The sequence below is a fragment of the Urtica dioica genome, chromosome 10 (assembly GCF_054948205.1).
Source record: "Urtica dioica subsp. dioica isolate 48M chromosome 10, U.dioica_male_clone48M_v1_H2, whole genome shotgun sequence".
Taxonomy (NCBI): domain Eukaryota; kingdom Viridiplantae; phylum Streptophyta; class Magnoliopsida; order Rosales; family Urticaceae; genus Urtica; species Urtica dioica.
The window spans coordinates 5,103,228-5,127,955 of NC_142765.1; the positions used below are offsets into that span (position 1 = coordinate 5,103,228).

General features: G+C 30.4%; 3 protein-coding genes and 1 pseudogene across 5 annotated transcripts; all 4 read right to left on the reverse strand.

The window, feature by feature from the left end:
- Positions 1–4,216: 4,216 nt before the first annotated feature.
- Positions 4,217–6,891, reverse strand: LOC149383213 (11-beta-hydroxysteroid dehydrogenase A-like). Its single transcript, XM_089628913.1, has 6 exons — positions 6,703–6,891; positions 6,390–6,582; positions 5,921–6,006; positions 5,554–5,685; positions 5,248–5,379; positions 4,217–4,463 (listed from the first exon to the last, which is right to left on the reverse strand). The coding sequence occupies exons 1-6, from the start codon at positions 6,889–6,891 to the stop codon at positions 4,254–4,256; spliced, it is 942 nt and encodes a 313-aa protein (XP_089485039.1). The 3' UTR covers positions 4,217–4,253.
- Positions 6,892–7,391: 500 nt separating this feature from the next.
- On the reverse strand, positions 7,392–10,118 carry LOC149383214 (11-beta-hydroxysteroid dehydrogenase A-like). The gene is made up of 6 exons (XM_089628912.1): positions 9,892–10,118; positions 9,564–9,756; positions 8,669–8,754; positions 8,404–8,535; positions 7,991–8,119; positions 7,392–7,746 (listed from the first exon to the last, which is right to left on the reverse strand). The coding sequence occupies exons 1-6, from the start codon at positions 10,075–10,077 to the stop codon at positions 7,531–7,533; spliced, it is 942 nt and encodes a 313-aa protein (XP_089485038.1). The 5' UTR covers positions 10,078–10,118; the 3' UTR covers positions 7,392–7,530.
- A 4,596-nt stretch (positions 10,119–14,714) lies between these two features.
- Positions 14,715–18,016, reverse strand: LOC149383215 (11-beta-hydroxysteroid dehydrogenase A-like; annotated as a pseudogene). Its single transcript, XR_016301757.1, has 6 exons — positions 17,760–18,016; positions 17,518–17,713; positions 15,894–15,970; positions 15,407–15,538; positions 15,018–15,145; positions 14,715–14,867 (listed from the first exon to the last, which is right to left on the reverse strand). The product of XR_016301757.1 is annotated as an 11-beta-hydroxysteroid dehydrogenase A-like (transcript).
- A 729-nt stretch (positions 18,017–18,745) lies between these two features.
- LOC149383216 (11-beta-hydroxysteroid dehydrogenase A-like) lies at positions 18,746–23,326 on the reverse strand. 2 transcript variants are annotated; one of them, XM_089629139.1, is made up of 6 exons: positions 23,088–23,326; positions 22,795–22,987; positions 22,490–22,575; positions 21,789–21,920; positions 21,490–21,618; positions 18,746–19,086 (listed from the first exon to the last, which is right to left on the reverse strand). In XM_089629139.1, the coding sequence occupies exons 1-6, from the start codon at positions 23,307–23,309 to the stop codon at positions 18,877–18,879; spliced, it is 972 nt and encodes a 323-aa protein (XP_089485265.1). In that variant the 5' UTR covers positions 23,310–23,326; the 3' UTR covers positions 18,746–18,876. The 2 variants fall into 2 exon arrangements, with proteins under 2 accessions (XP_089485265.1, XP_089485266.1); XM_089629140.1 differs by lacking the exon at positions 21,789–21,920.
- Between the last annotated feature and the right edge of the window lie 1,402 nt (positions 23,327–24,728).

Below are 24,728 nucleotides of genomic sequence, written 5' to 3' on the forward strand. Positions count from 1 at the left end.
CTGATTTATATATATATTTTCAATTCCTTAGATTGCATTAGTTATTAATAGTTTCTAATTAATTACTATATTAATTAATTCGTATGCTTTTTATTTTTCTTTAATCTTTAAACGGTGCTCATGATTAGCACACTTTATTAGGGTTAAAGCTCATGTAAATTTGAGCTAACAATATGTATAGTAATACAGAATCGGTTAAAATTACAATATTCAAAGTTCACGAGAGCAATAATTAGTGCCCATCTGGCTCCAACCGTGACTCCATAATTAGTTGAGGACAAAAGTCGTCTTCAAAAAAATATCTTTCAGATAGAATAGTAATAAATAAATAAATAAAATCTTCAAATAATAATAATAATAAATCCCACTTGCACATTTGGACTTGTTTAAAACAGCTTACAAAATATTTCAACTCACGAATTAATAATTTTGATCAATTTGAAATATTAACATGCCACCGCTTCAAGTTTCAATTGAGCCTTCATTATTGGCTTACGTCTCTTATACATGTACGTCACCAAAAATTCACAAATTAGGAGTACTCATCGTGAAATTGTCCAAGTGAAGAACCTTTTTTTTTTTTTAAGAGTTCTCAAATGATGAGCTTTTTTAAAACAATATATGCATTTTCTTAATGTCGTATATATATCGATCTCATAAACTTACACGATATTTCAACTCTAACATATTAAAAGTCTCTTCGGACATGCAAACAAATTAAAATATTCAATTTATAACAGAGCCAGGTAGAGCTCAGTTTCCTGAAATTATTAAAATAAAACAGTGTAGAAGGTAAATTATTATATATTAAATTTAAAAATAAAAATTGTTTTAATCGTTTGCATGATTAGTTTATGAGTTTTGTAACTAACTAGGCCACCTAAAACGTTAGGTTTGGGATCTAGCCTATGTTTGAAGATTTTTAGGGAAATAGCCAAACGTATTAATATTACTTTTTTTTTCCTTCAATAATTAAGGCAGTTTTTTAATTATCGTTTTTTTTTTCTTTTTTTTGTGCGTGTTAAGTTCCTATTTTGTAGTAGGCAGATATCAGATTTTGAATTCCTAGTATCTCTCTCTCTCTCTCTCTCTCTCTCTCTCTCTCTCTCTCTCTCTCTCTCTCTCTCTCCAGCCACCCCACAACCAGATCTGAGCTTTTTTTTTTATCTTCGACGTGCCAAGATGACGAGGAAGACGCCGAGGTCGCGGGCCACGGGGGCCATCCAACCGAAGAAGTTGTCGCTGATGACGCAGATCAGCCGGAGGCGGCGGAGAAGGTCGGCAAAGGCTCGTCGGAGATATACCCTCTCAGGTACCGAGGCACCGGCGGAGGAAGCGCCGCCATCTCAAACTGGACCGCCAACCTCATCGTCAGCGAGACCTTCTTGACTCTCACCAACGCTGAAACTATTTTGCAGAAGAAAAAAAACTGCGTCTTGAAGAAATAATTTGTTTCCGATTAAAAATATGGCTTCTGCGTCTTGGTCGTTGGTGGATTCTGGTAATTTTTTTTTAATGTTAACTTGGTTAGAGGTGGTCCGACTCTCACTGTTAATTTGTTTTTTTAACAGTGAAGATTTTTGAACGTCAGTCTTTGGAAAAATGTAGACGTACAGATTATTTATTTACAACTATTTCCATTTATTTCCATTCAGATTACTTAAATTTGGATGATGAGATAATTTCCAGTAATTTACGTTTATTATCTGTGTTGACAGGTTCTTACACAGTAACAGAAACTGATGCACAGAGAAATTTCCATAATATCGCGTCTACTCCAGGAGATTTGTTGGCGTTGAAAATTGGTGAAGCCGTTCTAGATTAGCACGCCGCGTGATTAATGATATCTTTGATAAAATATTTTGTTGAGATTTGTTATAGGTTTAAGGCTACGTGTAACAATTTTGAAATTGTCTTTTATTTTATATCGTTATTGCCTATTATTTAATATAATTATATTCATTATTTCCATTTGATTAAGTAAAAGGACAAATTAGTCTATTAATTATTGACACCTAAGCATATTGGCTATTTCCCTAAAAGTTATGAAACATAGGCTAAAAACAAATTTTATAGTTTCAAACCGGCTATTTTGCTACACTGCACTTAGTTTATTCCTTTAAATGAACTAATTACGGGCGAAAAACATGTCTAAGAATGTACCCCAAGAGAATCAACAGAGCACTGCAAAAAAATAGTCCATATCTTTAGTTTTAGTACAAATCCAAGTTACTATAAGTGAGCTTTTGAATGAATAGTGCAAATATGACTCCACAAAATAAAAATAAAAATGATACAACTAAAAAACACATTAACATAAATACTGTTTTTAAAAGAAAAAATGGTACAAAATAACGCAATTTGAAATTTATTGATTAGCAAAATAACCAAAATTTCAATTTTTCAACAAATAGCAAAATTTACGTTTTAAAAATAAGTTTGACAGCCAAGATTAAATTTTTTGATGATTATTATAAACAATTTATTACTTTCAAAAAAATTAATCTTAGGGGTAAAAAAAAAAAAAAATTGAAACCAAATTATTACACATTTTAATTATTTCACTATATTAAGACAAACCATTGACTATTTTACAAATTCATAACTTTAAATTGACTATTTAATTACATCGTCATTTAAAAAAAAAAAACATATAAACAATGAAATCCAATTCTTTTTATTTTGATACAATTACTTATTTCTATTTCTCAATGAAAAACATATAAACACGTAAATACTTGTTTTGCTTCCCCATCCTAATATTAATACATACTGTTTTGTGATTTTTTTTATGAACAATTAAAATAATTATCGAGGTAACTAATTTGTCATAATTCTCAACTTTTTTTTTTGTCATATCTTTCTTTACTCCCCGGGACAAAAATCGTCGCCCTGCACACATTTTCAAATCTTAAGATTATAGTTATTACTGGTTTAGTTTTTCAATTGTTACTTATGGCTTAATATAAATGCTCCGAGTTAATTCTATTTTATTCAGCGAAAAAAAAGGACTCCAAGCACTAGTCGTCCCAAGAAGCGAAATTGGCAGTGATGTTTTTCATATCTCCAAAGAGCCAGCCTATCGTCAGTATCGTGTAAGTTATCACACGTGATTCCATGCAGTAGTCAATTCTGGTGTCCATTTGTTTTGTCGTATAGGTATAACTTGTCTTGTAAAGCTTAGATATAACAAACATATAAGCAAACATTGTTTTCCTAGTAATTAACGTGCTCTTATTGGCCTATTGGATTTCATCCAAATAGTTACGCGCTCGGAGAAAGACTCGTGTACCGTGTGTTTCAAACAATAATTGATCTCAAAGATATAATATTATACTTGTGTTGTGGGGTCAAGACTCGAGACTCGAATGTAAAATACATCTTGCAAATTAGTAGAGGACACAAATCATCTTCCACACGCCAAAATCGTCACTTGCATTTGGACTGCTTAGGTCACACATTATTTTGGTTGATTGGAATGGAACCATGTACGTAACACAAAGTAACTCAGCCGGGCATCTTAATCTGATTTTTATATTTTTAGAAACGGTTACAACGTTAAATGAGAATTTCATTTCTGGAGGTTATGCAATTTGGAGTCATAGTTATTATATAAATTGTTGGAAAATTATTTTTCGGATTTTATACTATATTTGAAAACATTATTTGGTAAAATTAAAAGTAAATTTTAAGGATGGCTAAAAATCTATTTAAATGAGTTTTTAGTATTTTTTTTCAATATAATTTTATAATATAAAGAGATAAGAGTAATAAATTTTTAATGTTTTAAAAAAAATTAAATAATTCAGAGCTACAAAAATCAATAAATACAAAATTAAGAGGGAAAATTTTAATTTTGCTCTGTATTCTGTAAAGAATAAATAGTACACTAGACCTGTGTGTGATATGTGAAAGCCTTTGGGTCCGGCCCAACCTAGGCCCCAAAAAGACAAACTCTGGCCCAACCGTTTAAAAAATAGTACTTAAAATTATAAATTTTTTTACATAAAAGGCTTTTTTGCATCTTAAGCCCCCATCTTTTATAAGCGGTGTTAGGCCCTCAAGTCAATTTATATGAACATTTAATTCCTCAATGTTTTGATTATGCATCATTCATGTCTTTTTTTTCCTCAATAAATTAAAGCCAAAAATTAACATATGCCTTTGTGAATCGCAAATTTAAAGAATTGGCGAAGTAGAAACACATTGAGTTCAATAACTTCAAGTCTTAAACAATACAATTTGGTTTTTCTTCAACAATCCTTGTTTGAATTAATAAACGGATTTTTAACCAGCACAAAGTGGCTGCATTTGATTAGAAGCTGAGGAAAAAGAACCTTGAACCAATGCACCACAATGTACCAATATGGTGTTGTCAAATGCATTTCTCCTCTACATGCACTTTCCACAATTGCCCTTCCACATCTCTCTACTGACTCAACTGGTAGACCTTTTAATTTAGACTACACAACATATATATAACAACCGAATTACTAATAAAAACAATGAAGATTTAAAAACATCGATATATATATATATATATATATATATATATATATATAACAATTTAAAATGTCGCTTCTAATCTAGCCCTAGGTGTCACTTCCAACGGTTATTTTCTGTAGTAGTGAGATAATTTGTTATAGAGATGTTGATCATTGTCAGATGTTCTATAAAATAAATAACATTATAAAAACACATATTATATATAATACACGTTAATAAAGATTTAAATTTATACTACAATTTTTTTGAGAAAAGTGCTCAAAATACAACACAAATAGCATTTAGAATGTGAACAATGATACAAATGAAAAAAAAAATATATAAATACAAATATCCCTGATCATATTTTATACCCAATTTTTTACCTCTTGAAAGTAAATTTCAAGAGACCGAGCTAGCGAAGCTCACTAGGAGGGATAATATGAAGAAGAAAAAAAGTTTTAGGGGGTAATAAGTAAATTTTTAAGGTAAAAATGAAACATATTTTTAAAATGGGTTAAAAGTGTCAATTATCAGGGTATAAAAATGTAATTTTTTTTTTAAATGAGTAAAAAGTGTAAAATAATTTTTTCAGGGAGGCCTTGAGAACCCTCGGCCGATTTTAGTTCCGTCCCTACCGATACGTAGCGACAATTTTTTAAACCTTGCGACACAAGATTATTTATTTATAACCGTCTCAATGTTTTTTTTTACTAATTGTTTATATTTAAAATTTCTAGAGTTAAAATAAATAAAAATTACCTTGGACCAAAATTGGTCATCTGTTATTTCAGTTCCGGTGACCACACCAGGAGTGACAATTGTCATTCCAATATCCGAACCAATCTCAGCCTTCAACGATTCAAAAAATAATAACTGGGCTGCTTTGCTTGCCTGAGACATTTTAATCATTAGAAAAAAATTAAAAAGAAAATAAGTGTCGTTAACATTAATAAAAAAAATAAAAATAAAAACTCATGGGTATTATGTGTTAACACGGACTAATAAACTCAGTATTGAATATATAGTTATCAAAGTAGCTTTTATTTTTTAAGAGTTTCTTCATACATTGTATACATTGAATCTCGGTGGGGCGATCCATGTCGCAGCTGAAGAAACGACAACAATTTTCCCTTTGCTCTTTCTTAGATGTGGAATTGCAAATCGGGTGCAATAAACTGAACCCCAGAAGTTAATATCCTGCGGATATTGCAACAAAAAAGAAAAAAAAAAATTTCAATTCAGGAACGTATGATTAAATTCATTAATACTGCTACTTAACTTTGATTGTGCCTTTTAATCTCTCATATCTAACAAACAAATAATAAATTTGGGTAAAAGTAACAAGAAAAAAAAAACACACACACACACAAAAAGAAAAAAGAAAAAAGAAAAGGAATGACATGATTATTAGAGAATATAATATCTAAATTACCATCATTGAACGGAGAGTTGAGAAATCAGCGCACTCTTCAAACAATTGAATGTGCAATACTCCAGCATTATTCACCAAATGATCCACTGCATATATTACACACACCAAAAAAAACACTTCATATTTTTAATTTATTTTCATATATATATTTAGTCTCTTTACTATACCGAACTTTGCTCTTGGAGTGTACGAAGATGCTTTAAAGAAGCCCGTTTTATAATATTCCAAATAATAAAAAAATTGAAAAAAATAACGGCTAGAGAAAGGCTTGTTAATGATATTTCATTGAGATTCCCAATGAAAACTACAATTTTTTTTTGGGGGCTAAAAAAATAGCATTATTACCTTCTTTAAAAAAAACATATTTGACCAAACTTAATCTTAGTTTTTAAATTTAAACATGATAATAAAAAATAAAATAAAAAGGTGTCGTTTCTTTTGATATTGTAGCAAAGGCACACTCTCATACATTGTCCAAAGTGGCTCACTGTGTGTTTAACCAGCTTCTCACAATCTTCTTCCTTTGACACGTCAGCGCTGAACACGATAACTTCCGGTGAGCCAAGCTCGGCAGATTTGGCCGCCACCGCCCGAAGCCGGCCCTCTCTTCTTGCCGCCAGAGAGAGCCTAGCTCCTCTTTTTGCATACTCATATGCAATTTGCTTTAAAATTGTGAGAAAAAAAAAATGACACTAGCAAAAATGTTATGACATGAAACGTTGATATTAACATATTTTCTAATAAAGCAAAACTAAATGAATGGATGAATAAATTATACAAACCTCGCCGATTCCAGAGGATGCTCCGGTTATAAGGACTACTTTTCTGGCCAAATTTTCCGGCGGTGATGAGACTAATTTTATGATGTAGTTAATGAGATTGTAGATAATATATGGCGGGACAGAAACGAATAAAATGAGGATTAAAACTAATGGAAGAATTACGTTCAAGACATTGTGAATCAAATTCATATTAGAAAATTTAGAGAGAGATACATATGTAAAAAAAAAAAAAAAAAAAAAAAACTGTAGTTTTTAGTTTTCTTTTGCTGGTGCTTGAAATTAAAAATGATAAAAACTAAAGTACGTATATATTTATAGTAGCATTGGTATTGGAATTTCGAATGAATATTCTCCATATTCAAATGACACCAAGTTGAGAATATTGTCGGACTAATTATTATTTTATTTCATAGGAAAGATTTGAACCTATTCCTGGATCAACATCCGATGCAGAACTTTTTCATATGGTAAATCTAATCTTATATGCATGTATAAGACAAAAATAATGAAATCAGAATAATATATGTACATATAGTACGTACAAGTCCTCCAAAATTTACTTAAATTTATATTTTTAAATCTTGTGTTGTGTGCCAAACTATCAACGAACCTAGCTATGACATTTTAAAATATTACATCTCCATAGCGAATATGCTTTTGTATGTGTGAAAAATATAAACAACAGTAAGTAGATATAACAAGTTTATTATACCAAGATAAAAGAAATATCAACTTACATGAATATCATCATAAACATACTATTAAATTGTCCAAAATACAAAGTAATCTTTTTTACCCATATATTAATCGGTGAGCTTGAGGTTATAGTTAATAATCCTTGTTTGAATTGGTCAACGGATGTTTGACCAGAAAAAAGTGGAAGCATTTGATCACGAACTGAGGAAAGACAATCTTGAGCCAATACGTTACAATGTACCAATATGGATATGTCAAATACATTTTTCCTTCGCATGCACTTTTCACTATTGCCTTTCCACATTCTTCTACTAACCCAAGTGGTATTGGTAGACTGTTAAATTTAGACTGCACAAAACAAACAATATCATGAAGAACAAAAATTCAAGACTAATCAGAATATGAAAGTAATAACTCGTGATCTTATAAATATTTCAAGGCTTGTTTTCTTTATAAAACTTTGAACATTAAACTTTGAACAGTTAATTAATAACTCGTGATCTTATAAATATTTCAAGGCTTGTTTTCTTTATAAAACTTTGAACATTAAACTTTGAACATTTAATTAACGTAGAGTCGAAAAATATTTTACCTTGGACAAAGATTCTTCATTAATCATTTCAGAGTCAACAATACCCGGAGTGACGATTGTCATTCCGATATCAGGGCCAAATTCAGCCTTTATTGATTCGAAAAATAAAATCTGGGCTGCTTTGCTTGCCTGAAACAATGTTATAATTATTTAATCATAAAATTAAAAACAAATTATTTTGATGTGGTATCCAATATATGCAATTTATTCTGCAAGGGTAGTTTAGTCTTTTATTTCCTTCTCTTTATATAATTTCAGTATCTCTTCATTTGCAATAGTGTAAACTTAAGCCAATTTTTATTTTCTCCCAAATGCTTCCTCCGAAAATCATGGAATTTATATGGTAACACTGACACCAACTTATAATCTCTATATAATTAAACTAGCTATATTTATTTTCATGCTTGGCTTACATTGTAACCTGCTAATCTTGGAGTTCCAAGCCATAACCCCGATGAACAAACGACCACAATTTTCCCTTTGCTCTTTTTTAGATGTGGAGTCGCAAATTGGGTGCAATAAACTGAACCCCAGAAGTTAATATCCTGAAGTAGTAAAAAAAATTAATCAACAATGCTACTTAATTTATATTAGGGATATAGATTTGACCATAAAAGTTGAAAATCTTAGTTTCAAAATATATTAAGTAGTTAAAAAATAAAATAATATTATTATTACCATCGTTGAACGGAGGGTTGAGAAATCAGTGTACTCTTCAAACAATTGAACTTGCAAAACCCCCGCATTGTTCACCAAATGATCCACTTCATACATGACACGCAAACACTTCATATCTTGCTGTGTGTATAATAAAAGTCTACCGTGTTTTCTTATATAAAAAAATATAAAAAAAAGTCTAACGTGTTTTTACCGCGGACATATATTATTATACATTTTCCAAGTCAATCACAAAAATTCTTTGAATTTTATTAAATTTCAATATCATTCGTTCAGCTAAAATTTCGCTTAACTTTTTTTTTTTTAATAAATAAGCTGTTAAAGACTAAATTATTCGTATAAAACAATATAAAAACAAATAGATAACTTGAAGGGAAGAAAAATACATTTAACTTTTATTTTTTTATAGATATAAAACAATATGTTTGATTCCAATGATGGACATGATGATTTTTAGTAATTTTATTTATTTGTTTTTTGTTTTCTAAATTAAGGGTATTTTTTCTTAAAAACACAATTGGAAAGTTAAATTGGAAATACGGGGAGATGATTTCGACAATTTATAGGTATATTTTTGAACAATTTTTTTTAAAAAAATATAAGGTTGTAGCATTTTGTTAAACACAATTAATTTTCCCTCCCTTTGTAATCAACTAAAGTTTGATTAAAACTCATCTTACCGTTACTTTATTTTTCAATGGACCTTTGTCCCACTTGGCCACTTAACTTGACCATCTGCTTTTCTAAGAACTAATAGTTAGATTTTACATTGATTTTTTAATATATTACTTAACAAGCCAAACCTATGTTTATGAAGTTAGGTCACAAACTCTCTCTTAAACATATTAGTTTTATACGTATTTTAAGAAGAAAAAAAAAAGTATACATATCATACATCGTCCGAAGTGGCTCACAGTCTGATCAACTAGCTTTTCACAATCTTCGACCTTTGACACGTCAGTTCTGACCACGATAACTTCTGGTGAGCCAAGCTCGGTAGATTTGGCCGCCACAGTCCGAAGCCGGTCCTCTCTTCTCGCCGCCAACGAAAGCCTAGCTCCTCTTCTCGCATACTCATATGCAATTTGCTTTAATTTATTTGTGAGAAAAAATTAACAGAAAAAAAAGTAAAAATGTTACACATATGACATGTTGATCTTCTGTTAATTTTTGTGACATCTTATAGAAAATAATAGGGAGATTAAACTCTTGGACATACAAACCTCTCCGATTCCTGAGGATGCTCCGGTTATGAGAACAACTTTTCCGGCCAAGTTTTCCGGTTGATAGGCTACTTTTATGAAGTCGTTAAAGAGCTTGTAGATCATATATGGCGGGAGAGAAACGAGTATAATGAAGAATGAAATTAATGGAAGAAATATATTCAAGAACTTGTGAAGCAATTCCATATTATTTGCCAAAATAGAGAAAGAGAGACCGAACAAGAGGGCGAGAGAGGAAGATACAAAAACAAAAAAAAACAGATATCTTTTTTATATAGGAAATATTTCAAGTTTTCAACCATTCATTCACATGAATCCTGGATCACTCAATAGGGAACCACTTCAGCTACTTGTATATGTTATGTCAGATGTATATATTTACCAATGATAGGTACGTGAGATATAAATATTTACCTATATTATCCACTGGTTTTTCTTTTTGATTTCTTTCGGCTTCTATTTTCTTGTGTAGTGTTTAATTTTACAGAAAATTAAAAAAAATAGTTAATTTTAACATTTGACATTGCTAAATAATCAACGTTTGATAAATTTTAGATAAATAATCGTAAACAATAAGGTGACCTAATATGGAAGTGATTTTATCTAAGATTTACGTCGGTAAATACATAAAAATGATTACTTATCTAAAATTTACCAAACGTTGACTATTTAGCAATGTCAAACCATATATGCGTTGATAATGACACGCTATGCCTAAGCTCTCTTGCGTGGTGTTTAATTTTCTGCGTTGTAGTGTTATAAAAAATAAAATAAAAAACGAAAAAAAAAGAACAAAAACCTTGAAGTACTTGCCCTCTCTCTTGTCAATATTTTCTTATTTTGAAGTGCGATGTCCTATTCAACATTTGGGGTAAAATATGAATACAAAATAATCCTCCACGATAGGACAAATGATATAACAAATTTCATGCTTGTCTCTTTAAATTTACTCTATACAACAAATTTATACCTTAAAATCTATAAATATGCCGTATACCTTTAAGCATCGATATATCTAGTGAAATTTGTTGTAACTAGTTAAATTTACCATTCTTATTGGGGGATAGCCCAATTTCATTTTATTAAGCAAATAGCACATATATTCGGCTCAGACCATAATGCTCTCACTTCTTTCGCGAATAGATTAATTTAATTAACGTACTGACGTGAGTTAGGTTAATTAATTAACTTATTGGTTGAATATTAGCTTAGGTTCTGATTTTTTTATGAGTAAAGTTAATTTACTAAATGATTGAATCAGGAATTAGGTTAATTAATTGAATGCTTTGAATATCAATTGACTTAAGTTCTTATTTTTGTAAATTTTTTGTGAATTTCAAATCCTTCACGAATCAGTTAATTAATTAACCTAACTCACTTTAGTACGTTAATTAAATTAACCTATACGCGAATTTACAGTGAATCAACCAAATCATATATTTTTCTTTCTCTTCTTCTTTTTCTGCGGCGAGGATTTGTCGAGGCTTCCGTCGAACCGATTCGACTCGAGGCGGAGAGTCAGCAGTCTCGGGAGACGAGCGAGCTCGGTCGTTGGAATCTCGCCGGTGAAACGGTTATGCGAGAAATCCAGTCTTTGGACTCGCCGGAGCTTCGAGATCCCGAAGCAGGAGGGCGTGACGGCGGCGGGTGTGGTCGAGGAGTCGTCGTCGGAGAGGTTTGGGCGACGGTGAGAGGGAATGAGTTAGGGTTAAGGGAGGTTGTAGATGATAGGGGTAGTTTAGATAGTCTATTAAAGTTGAGCTATTTACTTAATAAAATGAAACATGGATTAGTCCCTTAATATTGTTGAGCCAATTTGGCTATTCTTCAAAATAGCCCTAGATATATACACTTAAAAATTTATAAATATGTCGTATGCACACTTCACTTTGACTATGATAATTTTCAAAACCCGATTTTACCTCTTTTGTGATTTTATTTAAGGGTAATTTAGCAAAATAGCCAAATCAAACCTTTAAAATTGCTAAATAGCCAAGGTTTTGTAAATACTAAGTAAATAGCCATATATCATTTAAGACATATCTGAATTTACTAAAAAACCCAACATTTCCCGCCCATGCACACGGTTTACTTAAAAAAAAAAAAATTAAATGAGGTAGCGTGTAACGAAAAACGAGGAACATTAACTTAAATTGATTTCCGAATATCTCTCAACCATTTTCATACGCCATTAAGAAAAAAAATCAGAGTAAATATTGGCAGTTTTGAATAGGTTTTGACATACTTTGCAGTAAATCTGAGTAAATCCGAGTTTTTAATCCTTGGTTTTGACAACAGTAATGGTTGTTAATACGTGTAGTAAATGTATGTAAATATTAAGAACTTTTATTTTTGGATTCGTGTAAGTGTTTATTTACGCATATTTACTGCATAATTTGTCGTATCCTGAACTTATAACACCAAAAAGCTTAACTGCATTATAACACCAACGCAAATTTATTCCCTAAAATAAAGGAAACATAAATTGACCAGATCACGTTCATATTATATTGGGAAACAATTCAAATAAATTCGGGAAAACATTTATACCTAAAATTAAAAAATTGTAATTCAAAATTCAAACGCACATGGGCAATTTTCGGAAATAAAAAAACCTATTATTGAGCCACGTCATCAGCCTGGCTATTTACTTAGTATTTACAAAACCTTGGCTAAATAGCAAATCATAAGGTTTGATTTGGCTATTTTGCTAATTTTTTGTTTATTTAATTAATATGTTAATTTAAAAACCTGTCTCGTATATCACGCTATGAACAATATAAGAAAAAATTAATTAATTTAATTTTTGAAATATTTTTCCATCAATTAGTAATTTGTAAAAATGGCATTACTTGTCCATATTTTTAAAATGATATTTTTTTTTTAGGGATTTAAAATGATATGTTTATATGGTCTTTTAATGCTTTTCTCCTAGTTATGCCTCATATTTACATTTTTCATGACTTTTCGTGCTCGACAACTAGCAATGTCTAACATTTACAATCCTACTCGAGTATTTTTAGTGCTCGACACATAAAAATGTTCGCAATTTGTGTTCACTGCGGGACAATTTTGTAATTTTTGTGTGTCAATATATCAATATATTGCCAAGGTCCACTTTTCCAAGAGCAGAATAATATATATTTTTTTTAATAATATCAAGATGAAAGCAAAGTATCAACTTACATGAAAATCACAAAGGAAAATGATACATATATACCTTGTGTTTTAGTGAAATGTCGAGTTTAACCTTTGGTTTTTAAAAATGTCGAGATCATACCCTCTGTTTAACTAAAGTGACGAAATTATACCCTGAAATAGACAATAGTGCCACAAATCTTCTTTTTATTGACTTTTAATTGACGTTAACTATAATATTTATATGTAATAAACACCAATTATCTTTATTCGTTCGCGTCATATATGTAATTTATTTAAAAAACTAAAAAAAAATAAACAACATTTTCTTAATCGTGAAGAACGCAAAAAGAGGCAAAAAGGTAAAAATCGACAGTTGATAATCATCAAAATTACAGATTCGAACAGAGAACCAAGGATTTAGAGTTGAAATTCGAACACAGAATGAAGTTACCTCTTGGGAGATATGAATTTTATTATTTAATTTCAATTTAAGGCTATTTTTATTTCAAAATTAGAAATTTGGAAGTTAGGATACTGTTTTGAATTTGATTCGGTTTTTCTTATATAAGAGTTAATATCATTGAAATGGAGATTTGTGACACTGTTATACATTTCAGGGTATAATTTCGTCATTTTAGTTAAACAGAGGGTATGATCTCGACATTTTTGAAAACCAAAGGTTAAAGTCGACATTTAACTAAAACACAGGGTATATATATGTTATTTTCCCAAATCACAATTAACGTATTGTTGATGCCCACGTCGATGGGCTTGATGCTATAATTAAGAATCCTTGTTTGATTTGGTCAACGGATGCTTGACCATAAAAAAGTGGAAGCATTTGATCACAAACTGAGGAAAGACAACCTTGAGCCAATACACCACAATGTTCCAATATGGATATGTCAAATACATTTTTCGTTCACATGCACTTTTCACTAGAGAAATTTCATTAATTGGGCTTAATAAGCCATTAAATATCAAGATTAGACCCTAATTTTTAAAAATATCTAAATATGGACTTTTGGACACATTTTGGACCAAAATACCCCTGATTTAAAAAACTCATATTTTTTTTTTCTCATTTTCAAATCATTTTCATCACAATTCTTTTCATCTTCGAATTGGTTGCGCTAGGATTAGAATTTTGGGTATGTGTTCAGCTTCGATTTTGAGGGTTTCACATTGTATCTCATCGTACGGCATCGTATCGCATCGTACGGCATCGTACGGCATCGTACGTCATCGTACGATATCGTACATTATAATGTGTATGAATTTTATCGTACATTATAATGTACGATATCGTACGATGTCGTACGATGCTGTACGATGCCGTACGATGCGATACGATACATTATAATGTACGATAAAATTCATACTCATTATAATGTACGATATCGTACGATGACGTACGATGCTGTACGATGTCGTACGATGCGATACGATGTCGTACGATGAGATACAGTGTGAAACCCTCAAAATCGAAACTGAACACATACCCAAATTCCTTAAAAAAAAAAAAAAAAAATCGGGTCGTTGCCCCGAACCCCACGAGCTCAGCGGTGAGCTCGACCACCGAAAATTCTAATCATAGCGCAACCAATTCGAAAATGAAAAGAATTGTGATGAAAATGAATGAGAGAAAAATATGGGTTTTTGAATCAGGGATATTTTGGTCCAAAATGTGTCCAAAAGTCCATATTTAAATATTTTTAAACATTAGGGTCTAATCTTGATATTTAATGGCTTATTAAGTCAAATTAATGAAATTTTCCTTTCACTATTGCCCTTCCACATCCTTCTGATGACAGTGGTAGACCTTTTATTTTAGACTGCACGCAACACACAATATCATGAGATTTTATTTCAAAGACTAATCGACAATGAGAGTAATAACTCATGATTTTATAAAAATTTCAAGGTTTCTTTTTTCTTTTCGACACTTTCAATTTCTAATTACCATAGAGTCGAAAATATTTTACCTTGGACCAAAATTCTTCATTAGTCATTTCGGAATCAATAATACCCGGAGTGATAATTGTCATTCCGATATCAGAGCCAAATTCAGCTTTAATGATTCGAAAAATAAAAGTTGGGCTGCTTTGGTTGCCTGAAACAGTATATTATAAATTTATAATTAATAATAAAACAACAAATTATATTGATTTGGTTGCTAATATTCTGGAAGGGTAGTTTAGTCTTTATTGTCTTGACAATTCATTTCCTTCTCTTACCATCATAGCAATATCTCTTAGTTTGAAATAGTGAAAACCTAAACCATTTTTATTCTCTCCCAAATATATATATATATATATATATATATATATATATATAATCAAATTAGCTAAAATTTTATTCCATGACAGCTTACATTGTAACATGCGAGTCTTGGAGTGCCGAGCCATGTCGCAGATGAAGAAATGACAACGATTTTTCCTTCGCTCTTTCTTAAATGTGGAATGGCAAATCGGGTGCAATAAACTGAACCCCAAAAGTTGATATCCTGAAGAACAAAACATAATTCATAATGCTGCTTAGTTTATATTACGCGAATGATTTTCATTAACAGATCAGCGTCCGCTGGCGTTGATGTGAGTGAGATGGTGGGGCCTACATGTCAGTGGATCCCACCTGTATTAGAGTAACAACATCAGCGGATCATTGCCTGTTGATATGAGTGAGGTAGTGGAGCCCACTGACATGTGGGTCACTTGTATTAGAGTAACAGCGGTTGATTATCCTAATTCCTAAGGATAGATTTGACCTTCTAAAGTTCAAAATCTTGGTTTCAAAGGATAGATTTAACAACATCAGCGGATCATTGCCTGTTGATATTATTATTACTACCATCATTGAACGGAGAGGGTTGAGAAATCAGTATACTCTTCAAAGAATTTAACATGCAAAACACCGGCATTGTTAATCAAATGATCTACTACATGCATACATCACAAACAAACACTTCATTAATTCAATCATAAATATTATCTTTAATTTTCAATTCAATCAATCACCAAAATTTCTGTAATTACATTATTATTTATTTACAATTCCATCGCCAAAATTCTCTGAATTTCCACAAACATCAATATCATTCATTCAGCTCAAATTTCGATTACTTTATATGATGATTAGTTGTTAAAGATAAAATTATGCCTATATAAAATAACATAAATAATCGAATAATTTTTTAAAAAAAAAACTCTAAATATATAATTCTATGAAAACTCAACTTTTGTCATATAGCCAACTTTTGTTATATTTTCAGTAAATAGCCACTAGCGATTTTATTAACAAATAAAAAAAACATTAATAATTGTAAATATTCGTTAATAATTGTAAATAACAATCGGAATCCAAATGCATAAATGGAATGCTAAAAACGTCCAAACAATGTCATATCATCGTAATGACTATTTAAAATTTACAAAATGTTGGTTATTTAGTAAATCCCCAAATTTTGCTGACTTGGTTACTGAATTAATTGTGTTTTAAAAAATAGAAATTTTACTTTGTTTTTTTTAATAGATACAACAAATATGTGTGATATTCCCGACATGATGATTTTTTTTATTATCATTAGTTAATTAAATTTAAGGTATTTTTTATAAAAATTAGTTATATAGAAAAACCAACAAAATGAGAAACTACAAAGGATCAAATTGTATACAAAATGCAAATATGGGAGCCGGTTTTAACATTTGATAGAAATTTATGTGGATATATTTACAAAAAAAAAACAAAAAATTGGCTACGTAAGCCACCTAAACTATAGGAATTGTAAATTAGCCAACCTTTAGTAAATACTTTGTAAATAGCCAATTTGCATACGTGGCAGCCTATTAACTACCTAAAATATATGTTTGACTGTGTTAAATAAGTCTTTTACTAATCTGTTAATAAGTCTATTTGGCTATTTACAAAAAATTAACCAAATGTGGGCTATATCTCAATTCACTATACCCGTGTGGCTATATAACTTAATAACAAAAAAAAAAATAGAAAAATAGCCAACTTAAACGTTTGATATTGCTAAATAGCCAATGTTTGGTAAATATAAGGTAAATAGTCATAAATGATGATGTGGCTTAATATGGCATTGGATATTTACTTAATATTTACATTTGTAAATATATAAAATTGACTATTTACCTAATATTTATCAAACCTTGGCTATTTAGCAATTCTCAACGTTTAAGTTGACTATTTTGCTAAATTACCTATTTATAATTGAGTTTAAATCATAAGGTATCAACATAGCACTTTGTTATAATACTTATATATATATATATACACATGTTCTTTCCCAAAGCTATGATTTTAATTATACTCAGCTTTGATCATTTATAATAATGTAGTTATTATATAAATAATTTCGTACCTAAACTACTAACCCAAAGCTATGTTTTTTAAGTTAGGTCCTTTGATTAGAAAGTAAATAAGAATCAGTGTGTAGAGAATCTAAAGATATATTGATCATACATCGTCCGAAGTGGCTCACAGTCTGGTCAACCAGCTTCTTACAGTCTTCTTCCTTTGACACGTCAGCGCTGACCACGATAATTTCCGGTGAGCCAAGCTCGGCAGATTTGGCTGCCACAGCCCGAAGCCGGTCTTCTCTTCTCGCGGCCAGCGAAAGACTAGCTCCTCTTCTCGCATACATTTAATAGAAAATACTAGAAAAATTAAATTCTTGGATATAGATCTTTTTAGGTTATTCAAACCTCGCCGATTCCTGAGGATGCTCCGGTAATGATGATCACTTTTCTGGTCAAGTTTTCCGGCTGAGATGCCAGCTTTGTGAAGCAGCTAAAGAGTTTGTAGATTATATATGGCGGGAAAGAAACGAGTATAGTGAAGAGTGAAATTAATGGAAGAAATATATTCAAGAGCTTGTGAATCAAATCCATGCTATAATTGCTAAATTAGAGAGAGAGGGCGAGCGAGGGAGATTAAAATATATCTTTGTTTTTTTTTTTTTTTCTTTCCTTTCTTTTCTTTATGCGCGAAACAGATCAAAATATAAAAATTGATATAGATAATTCTTAACCTCAAATGATACCCTGAATAGCGTTTAATTATTTAAAGGGATATTTCACGCTTCTCCGCAGTTGGGAATATAACCCTTTTGGCAATATATAAACCATTCACATGATTCCTCGATTACTCAATACGATCCTCTTCATCCTTGTATATGTTATTACAGATATATATATATATATATATATATGCATTATCTATATAAAGACAAATGTCACATTATAGGTATATGAGACACAAATATTTAAATATTTTAGGTCCATTAGATATATAGCTTTATTTACAGTTTTAATTTATCATTTAGTAAAATTTATAAAATTTTTGATAAACGACATTGACCAAATATTTACATGCGTAAATTAATTGAAACGCCCTAAAATTTATTTAAAATTTCTAAAACGCTATTTACTTACTTAAAATTTACAAAACATTAGCTAATTAGAAATTTCTCTTGTTGTTTTAGTTAGTTACTTTGCTAATTATTTGTATTATATATATACTTATATATCTATTAATCTTGTGCACCAAACTTAAATATGTACTGTTACCCTTTATTTATTTTGTTCTTATATTCTTCTGTGTTGTTTTATTTTCTGCGTTGTAGCGTTATTTAAAAACAAATAAAAAAACGTATATAAAAAAAGGAAGTTCTTCCCTCTCTGTCGTTACGTTTTTGGTTATAAAAAGTTGGAATACGAAATAAAATAAGCACTTAAAATTACAATATTTTTAATATAATGAATATAGAGTAGCTTATATGGATCCAAAATATATATGGCAATGCTCATCTGTAACTTCTAATTAAGGCTGTTTGGCTGATTTAGTCAACGGATTATTGACCAACCAAAAGTAGAAGCACTTGTGAAGTATCTGAGGGAAAAACGCCTTGAACCAAAATCCGGGTATGTTCCAATATGGGGTTGTTACGTACATCTCTCCTCTGCAAGCACTTTCCACTATTGCCCTTGCACAACTCTCTGCTGAACCAGCTGGTAAACCTTTTAGCTTAGACTGATTATTCGAAAGAAGAAAAAAATCACAATAATTAATTAATGTACGTTTTATTCAATAATATTGTTAAAAATTAAGGTTGTATGCAGCCGCCCCAAGTATTTTTTTAGGGGCCAAGTCCAACAAAACAATAAATTGGAGCCTTATTTTTAATGTAATTCTAGTCAGGGAAAAAAGTCATTTAAAATATAAATAATAAATAATTCTTTTGCTTGAAGATGCCTTAAGACCGTCTTTCCATGCTAAGATATATTATGGTCAACAAAAAACTATTGTGGTCTTGTACTCTTGTTATCCGGTTTAGTCGATCTAAGACACATCAAACGTTGCAATTGTAATCTAGCCAACGTTTCGTTTAATTTTCGAATCTAGCCAAATTTGATGACGTGTCATATTTATGTAAGATGGTATTTATTATATTAGCCTTGGTTTGGTTTCAAAAATACTAGTCCACGTTTTGAAACTTGGTTTTGTAGCCGAATTTGTTATATTCGGTTTATATTTCGAATTTTAAAAAAAATTCTATACTTGGCAAAGTTGGTTATTGAGCGTTTTTTTTCTTTAATGAACAATATAGCCATGTAAGCAAATACAGTGTAAATGTTCGTAAATTTTTGTTAATCTCCGTTGTTTTGTTAATTTTTATTAATTATGGTAAATTTACATATGTGCAGGTAGAGCCGATTTCTTTCCTTTCCTTTAATACGCATTTAATACGGTATTTTTGTTTTCCAAATTTATTTTCTAATTTTGAACGGGATTTTATCATAATTACGTGTATTCATTATCTTGTTTGACTTATTCAATCAAATAAATATTTCATTTCCCTTTTAATTACATCACCGAATCTCATATTATGAATTCAAAAAACTGAAATTAAATTGCTGAAATTATAGCCGTGTAAGCAAATACAGTGTAAATGTTTGTAAATTTTTGTTAATCTCCGTTGATTTGTTAATTTCTGTTAATTATGGTGAATTTTTTGTGCATTTATTGCATTAAATTTTCTCTTTTAATTACATCACCGAATCTCCTATTAAATTAGCTAAATATCCAATTAAATTGCGAAAAAATCTGAAATTAATTGGCTGTATACAATTCAAACCGGTCAAACGTGGGTATAAGAAAAAAGGTAAATTAGGTATTTTATATCCGTAAATTTCAATAAATGGCTAGATTGCAAAATTTACCAAACGTTGGCTAGATTCCAAAAACCATGTTTCAAAATGGCTACGTTGCTAGTTTACCCTTCTTTTTAAAATAAAAATTTTAGGCTATTTTTTGTATTTAAAAAAAATGAATACCATTAACTTCGAAGTTTAGCTTAGGGTTAACTTTCACCAAAAGTTTAGTCAAAGCTGTTTACTTAAATGAAAAGTTTAGTGGTAGTTAATCCAATATTCCACTCTACAAATTCTTTCTGTACGCAAAAAAAAAAAAAAAAGCAACGTTATTAAATGCAATAACTGCTTTTGAGTTGTAAAAAAATTTGGTTATTCCAAACGAAATATAATTGAAAATTTAAGGGAGCCAAGTCTGAGTTAAATTAAGAAATGCAAGTCCCGTTTTGTTTCTCGACGGTGAAATAAGACTAAAGTCGTGAACTTATTATCAGAGGTTGGAACAATTTGATAGGATCCTTTTTTTTACACTCATACGTTGCCACACGGGATTGGCATTCCTATGCCATTTTTTTTGCAACCGGAATTTTCCAATTCATATAATTTTTTTTTTCAATTCCTTGGAATACTAGGCATATTTCAGGATTCCATTTTTTTCTATGGTACCAATGCTCATGTTTAGTTTTGAGTCGCGAATGTGCATACGGGGAATCCAAGGGAGGCCTACTCACCGTTTATTTTCCTATGGAAAGTCTACTCAAAAGAATTAATAAGAAAAAATGTCTTAAATTTGTGATTCATCTTTTTATATGCGATATTTTATCTCAGTTTAGAATTTCTCTTCTATTTGTTTTTACCTACAAGTTATAAAGTTTGTTTATTTTTTTTTAAGTCCAGTTAATTAATGCAATACTTTTTTTATTATTAATATTATTTTTTCATTCATACATTGTATATTGATTAAATAGAACATTATTTAATCTCATATTACAAAAAAATTTATTTAAACTTCAACAACAAGTGATATAACATTACCTGTAAAAAAAATTAGTTGCAAACTTATCAAAAATAATAAGTGATATAACACTTAAAAAATCAGATTTAATGTTTCAATTTAACGTTTTATTTGTTAAGATAAAAATGAGTTAGAAACTTAATAATATATATATATATATATATATATATATATATATATATATATATATATTATATTCAATTTTTTTGCGCGAAACGCATTATTAAAACTAGTTTCTAAATGAGAAATGATCAACTATCTAAATACCTTGGACCAGTATTGGTCATCGGTCATTTCGGAAATGATAGCACCGGGGGTCGCAATTGTAATTCCGATATTAGAACCGAATTCAGCCTTCAACGTTTCATAAAACAAGAGTTTGGCTGCCATGCTTGCCTGCAATATTAATCATCAAAAATTAAATTTTTTTTTTATCAAATCATGCTTCTAAAACTCATACAAATTGATTTGTTAAGGATCCTATGGGAGAAAGAAAAAAAAAATTCTAAAAAAAATACTAGATACTTATTTATTCTTCATCGTCAATTTCATCATTCTTTTCTTACATTGTATACGCCAAATCGTGGAATGTTGAACCATGACAAAACTGAAGAGAGAACAACGATATGACCTTTGCTCTTTCTTAGATATGGAATCGCAAATTGAGTGCAACAAACTGATCCCCAAAAGTTTACATCCTGAAATTATAATGAATTTATAATATTAATACTTCATCTCAACATATAAAATTTGAGAAGATGACATAAACAGCCATGAGCTCCATATTGATATAATATACGCTATATCCTCCTTTTTTATAATGACAAATCTACCCTTGGCATTTTAGTTTGGTGACAAACTACGCTTACCTATGTTTTACTGAAATTTGTAACAATAGTCCTCGAACCTTTATACATTGCACTTTGCCCTCTGATTTTTTTTTTCTTTTTTTTTTTTAACACTATCATAGTTATATTTTCTTCATACATAGTTCTCTTTTTAGACAAAACTGCGCATATATTTAATGAGTTACACAATTAAACTACGTACAACTTAAAATATCTCTCATAAAATAAAATTAGATTTACATTAAAAAAAAATAGACGCCACTTGTAAATGAAATAGTACACTTTGTGCCAAAGAAAAAATTATATGAGCTACAATGTAATTACATAAAATAAAAAATAAAATAAAAAAGGGGACCACATATGCAAGGAAACTTAAATGAATGGTCATAGACTGATAATAAGAGGATATACAATCTTACCATAAGGGACCGCAGAGTTGCGAGTTCAGTGCAATCTTCAAACAATCTAACATCCATAACCCCAGCATTGTTCACCAAGTGATCCACTGCATTTACATTACCGCTTATTAAAAAAAAAAAAGGCATTAATAATTAGTTATATATGTATTTGAAATATGAACTCAATTTTTCTAGAGGAGCTAAATGAAAAAAATAAAAAGTTAAAAAAATAGTGACACAAAATGAAAAATCTCGAATCAATCATAAGTTTATTCTTCAATAACATTAACGTTTCACGATTTCTAATGAGTGAATGGCATACATACATTTTCCAAAGTGGTTAACGGTATGTTCAACCAGCCTCTTACAGTCTTCGACTTTTGCCACGTCAGCTTTGACCACAATCACGTCCGATGAGCCCATCTCGGCGGCTTTGGCCGCCACTGCCCTAAGTCGGTCCTCTCGTCTCGCAGCCAACGAAAGATTAGCTCCTCTTTTTGCATACTCATATGCCATTTGCTTAATATTATTTGTTATTACATAAAAAATATAAATAAATATATAGCAATTTACTCGACACAAAGAGAAATTAAAAGAATATATAGCATGAAATGCCTACCTCTCCGATCCCCGAAGACGCCCCGGTTATGAGGACAACTTTTCCGGTCAGATTTACCGGCCGCGTAATTATTTTCAGGAAGTGGTTGAAGAGCTTGTAGATCATATAAGGTGGAACAAGAATAGGTATGGTAAGGAGTGCAATTAATGGAGAAACTACGTTCAACACCTTGTGAATCCAATCCATTGCTTTAGATTTCGGTGGGTGTGATAGAGTGTGCATATGGGAAAAGATTGAATAAAGTCTCACGTCTTTACTTGTTTATTTATAAGTTATTTGGATATTCACCAAAAGGGAATATTAAATTGAACGTCTTCGACAAGTAGAATATTTTCATTTATATTTTTTTGATATTTTTTTAAAATTATTTATGTTGATGTGTTTGAATTTTGGTTTTGTGTTTCCAGATTACAATTTGGATTTATATCCCAAATAGGTATTTATCGTATTTTAAACTTTTTTGCTCGGGGTTTGGCTGTACTCAGAAGTATTTTTTTTGTGCTCTCGGGTGTTTGGATTGATCCGTTAACTTTGCAAGTTTTATTAAACGAGCCATGAATTTGCTCTAAATATAATTTTTGTTTGTTCATACACGATGTGCATTAATTAATTTTAGTTTTGAATCTTATTCCATTTGAGGTCTTACTTTTTATTGTGGATTGGTGTTTGATGTTGTGGCTATTTGTTAACCTCTTATTTGTTTCTCTTTTCAAGTCACGGAAAAATATCATATATCACATTCAAGTCCTTAATTATAGACATACTGACGAGGAAATAGCATATTTTGCCAATTAATGACAAAAAAAAAAAAAATTATATGGAAAATTGGAAATAGCATATTTTTCCAATGGATGCTAAAGAAACTATCTTTTGGGCTGTACAATTCTTCACTATTTTGGGCTTTTGCACATATATATTAATCAAGCCAACTGCGGTTTGAAACGGTTTTCTTATCAAAAAATTAATATTTTGTTTAGTGATAATTTTACAATGTATTATTTTCATTTTTTTTTTAAATTAAATTAAATGTGATTATATCAGACTTTTTTTTTCTTTTGCCTATCACTCAAAGACTAAATTCTTAATTAGCCATAAAAGCGGTAGTTGTTGCCGACTCTTTGTTTTCTATGATACTCAATTAATTTGAGGAGAAATTTTCCATCTAATAAGCTATGGACGTAGAAAGCTAAGCAATAATAGTAGCAAATAGAGAAATTGCCACAAGTACTATCATCTCATAACTTTTTCCCCATTATCCATCAAAATTATATTTTTTACAATTTTACTAGTGAGCCCAATGTGCAAATATATTTTTACCCTTCTTTTTTCGTCTCCATTCCCCAGCTTTTACCAAACAGCTTCTAAGAGTTTCATAATCAAAACTGTTGTTACGTTATGTGTTGGCTCATTTTTTACTGCAAGTTAAGGAAAGATGTCGGACAACATGCTTCAAGATTTGTAGAGACATCATTTTCCTTTGTACGCAGACTGTAATTCTGACAAGTTTCATGTTTTGCCAGATCTTATCGTTGGAGACTTTCCTTGATGATCTTCACGCGTTCATGGGTAAGGAAACCCTAGATTGGCTTGCAGAACGTGTATGGCTGCTATAAAAGCCGAGTGCTACCCCCTTAGCAATTC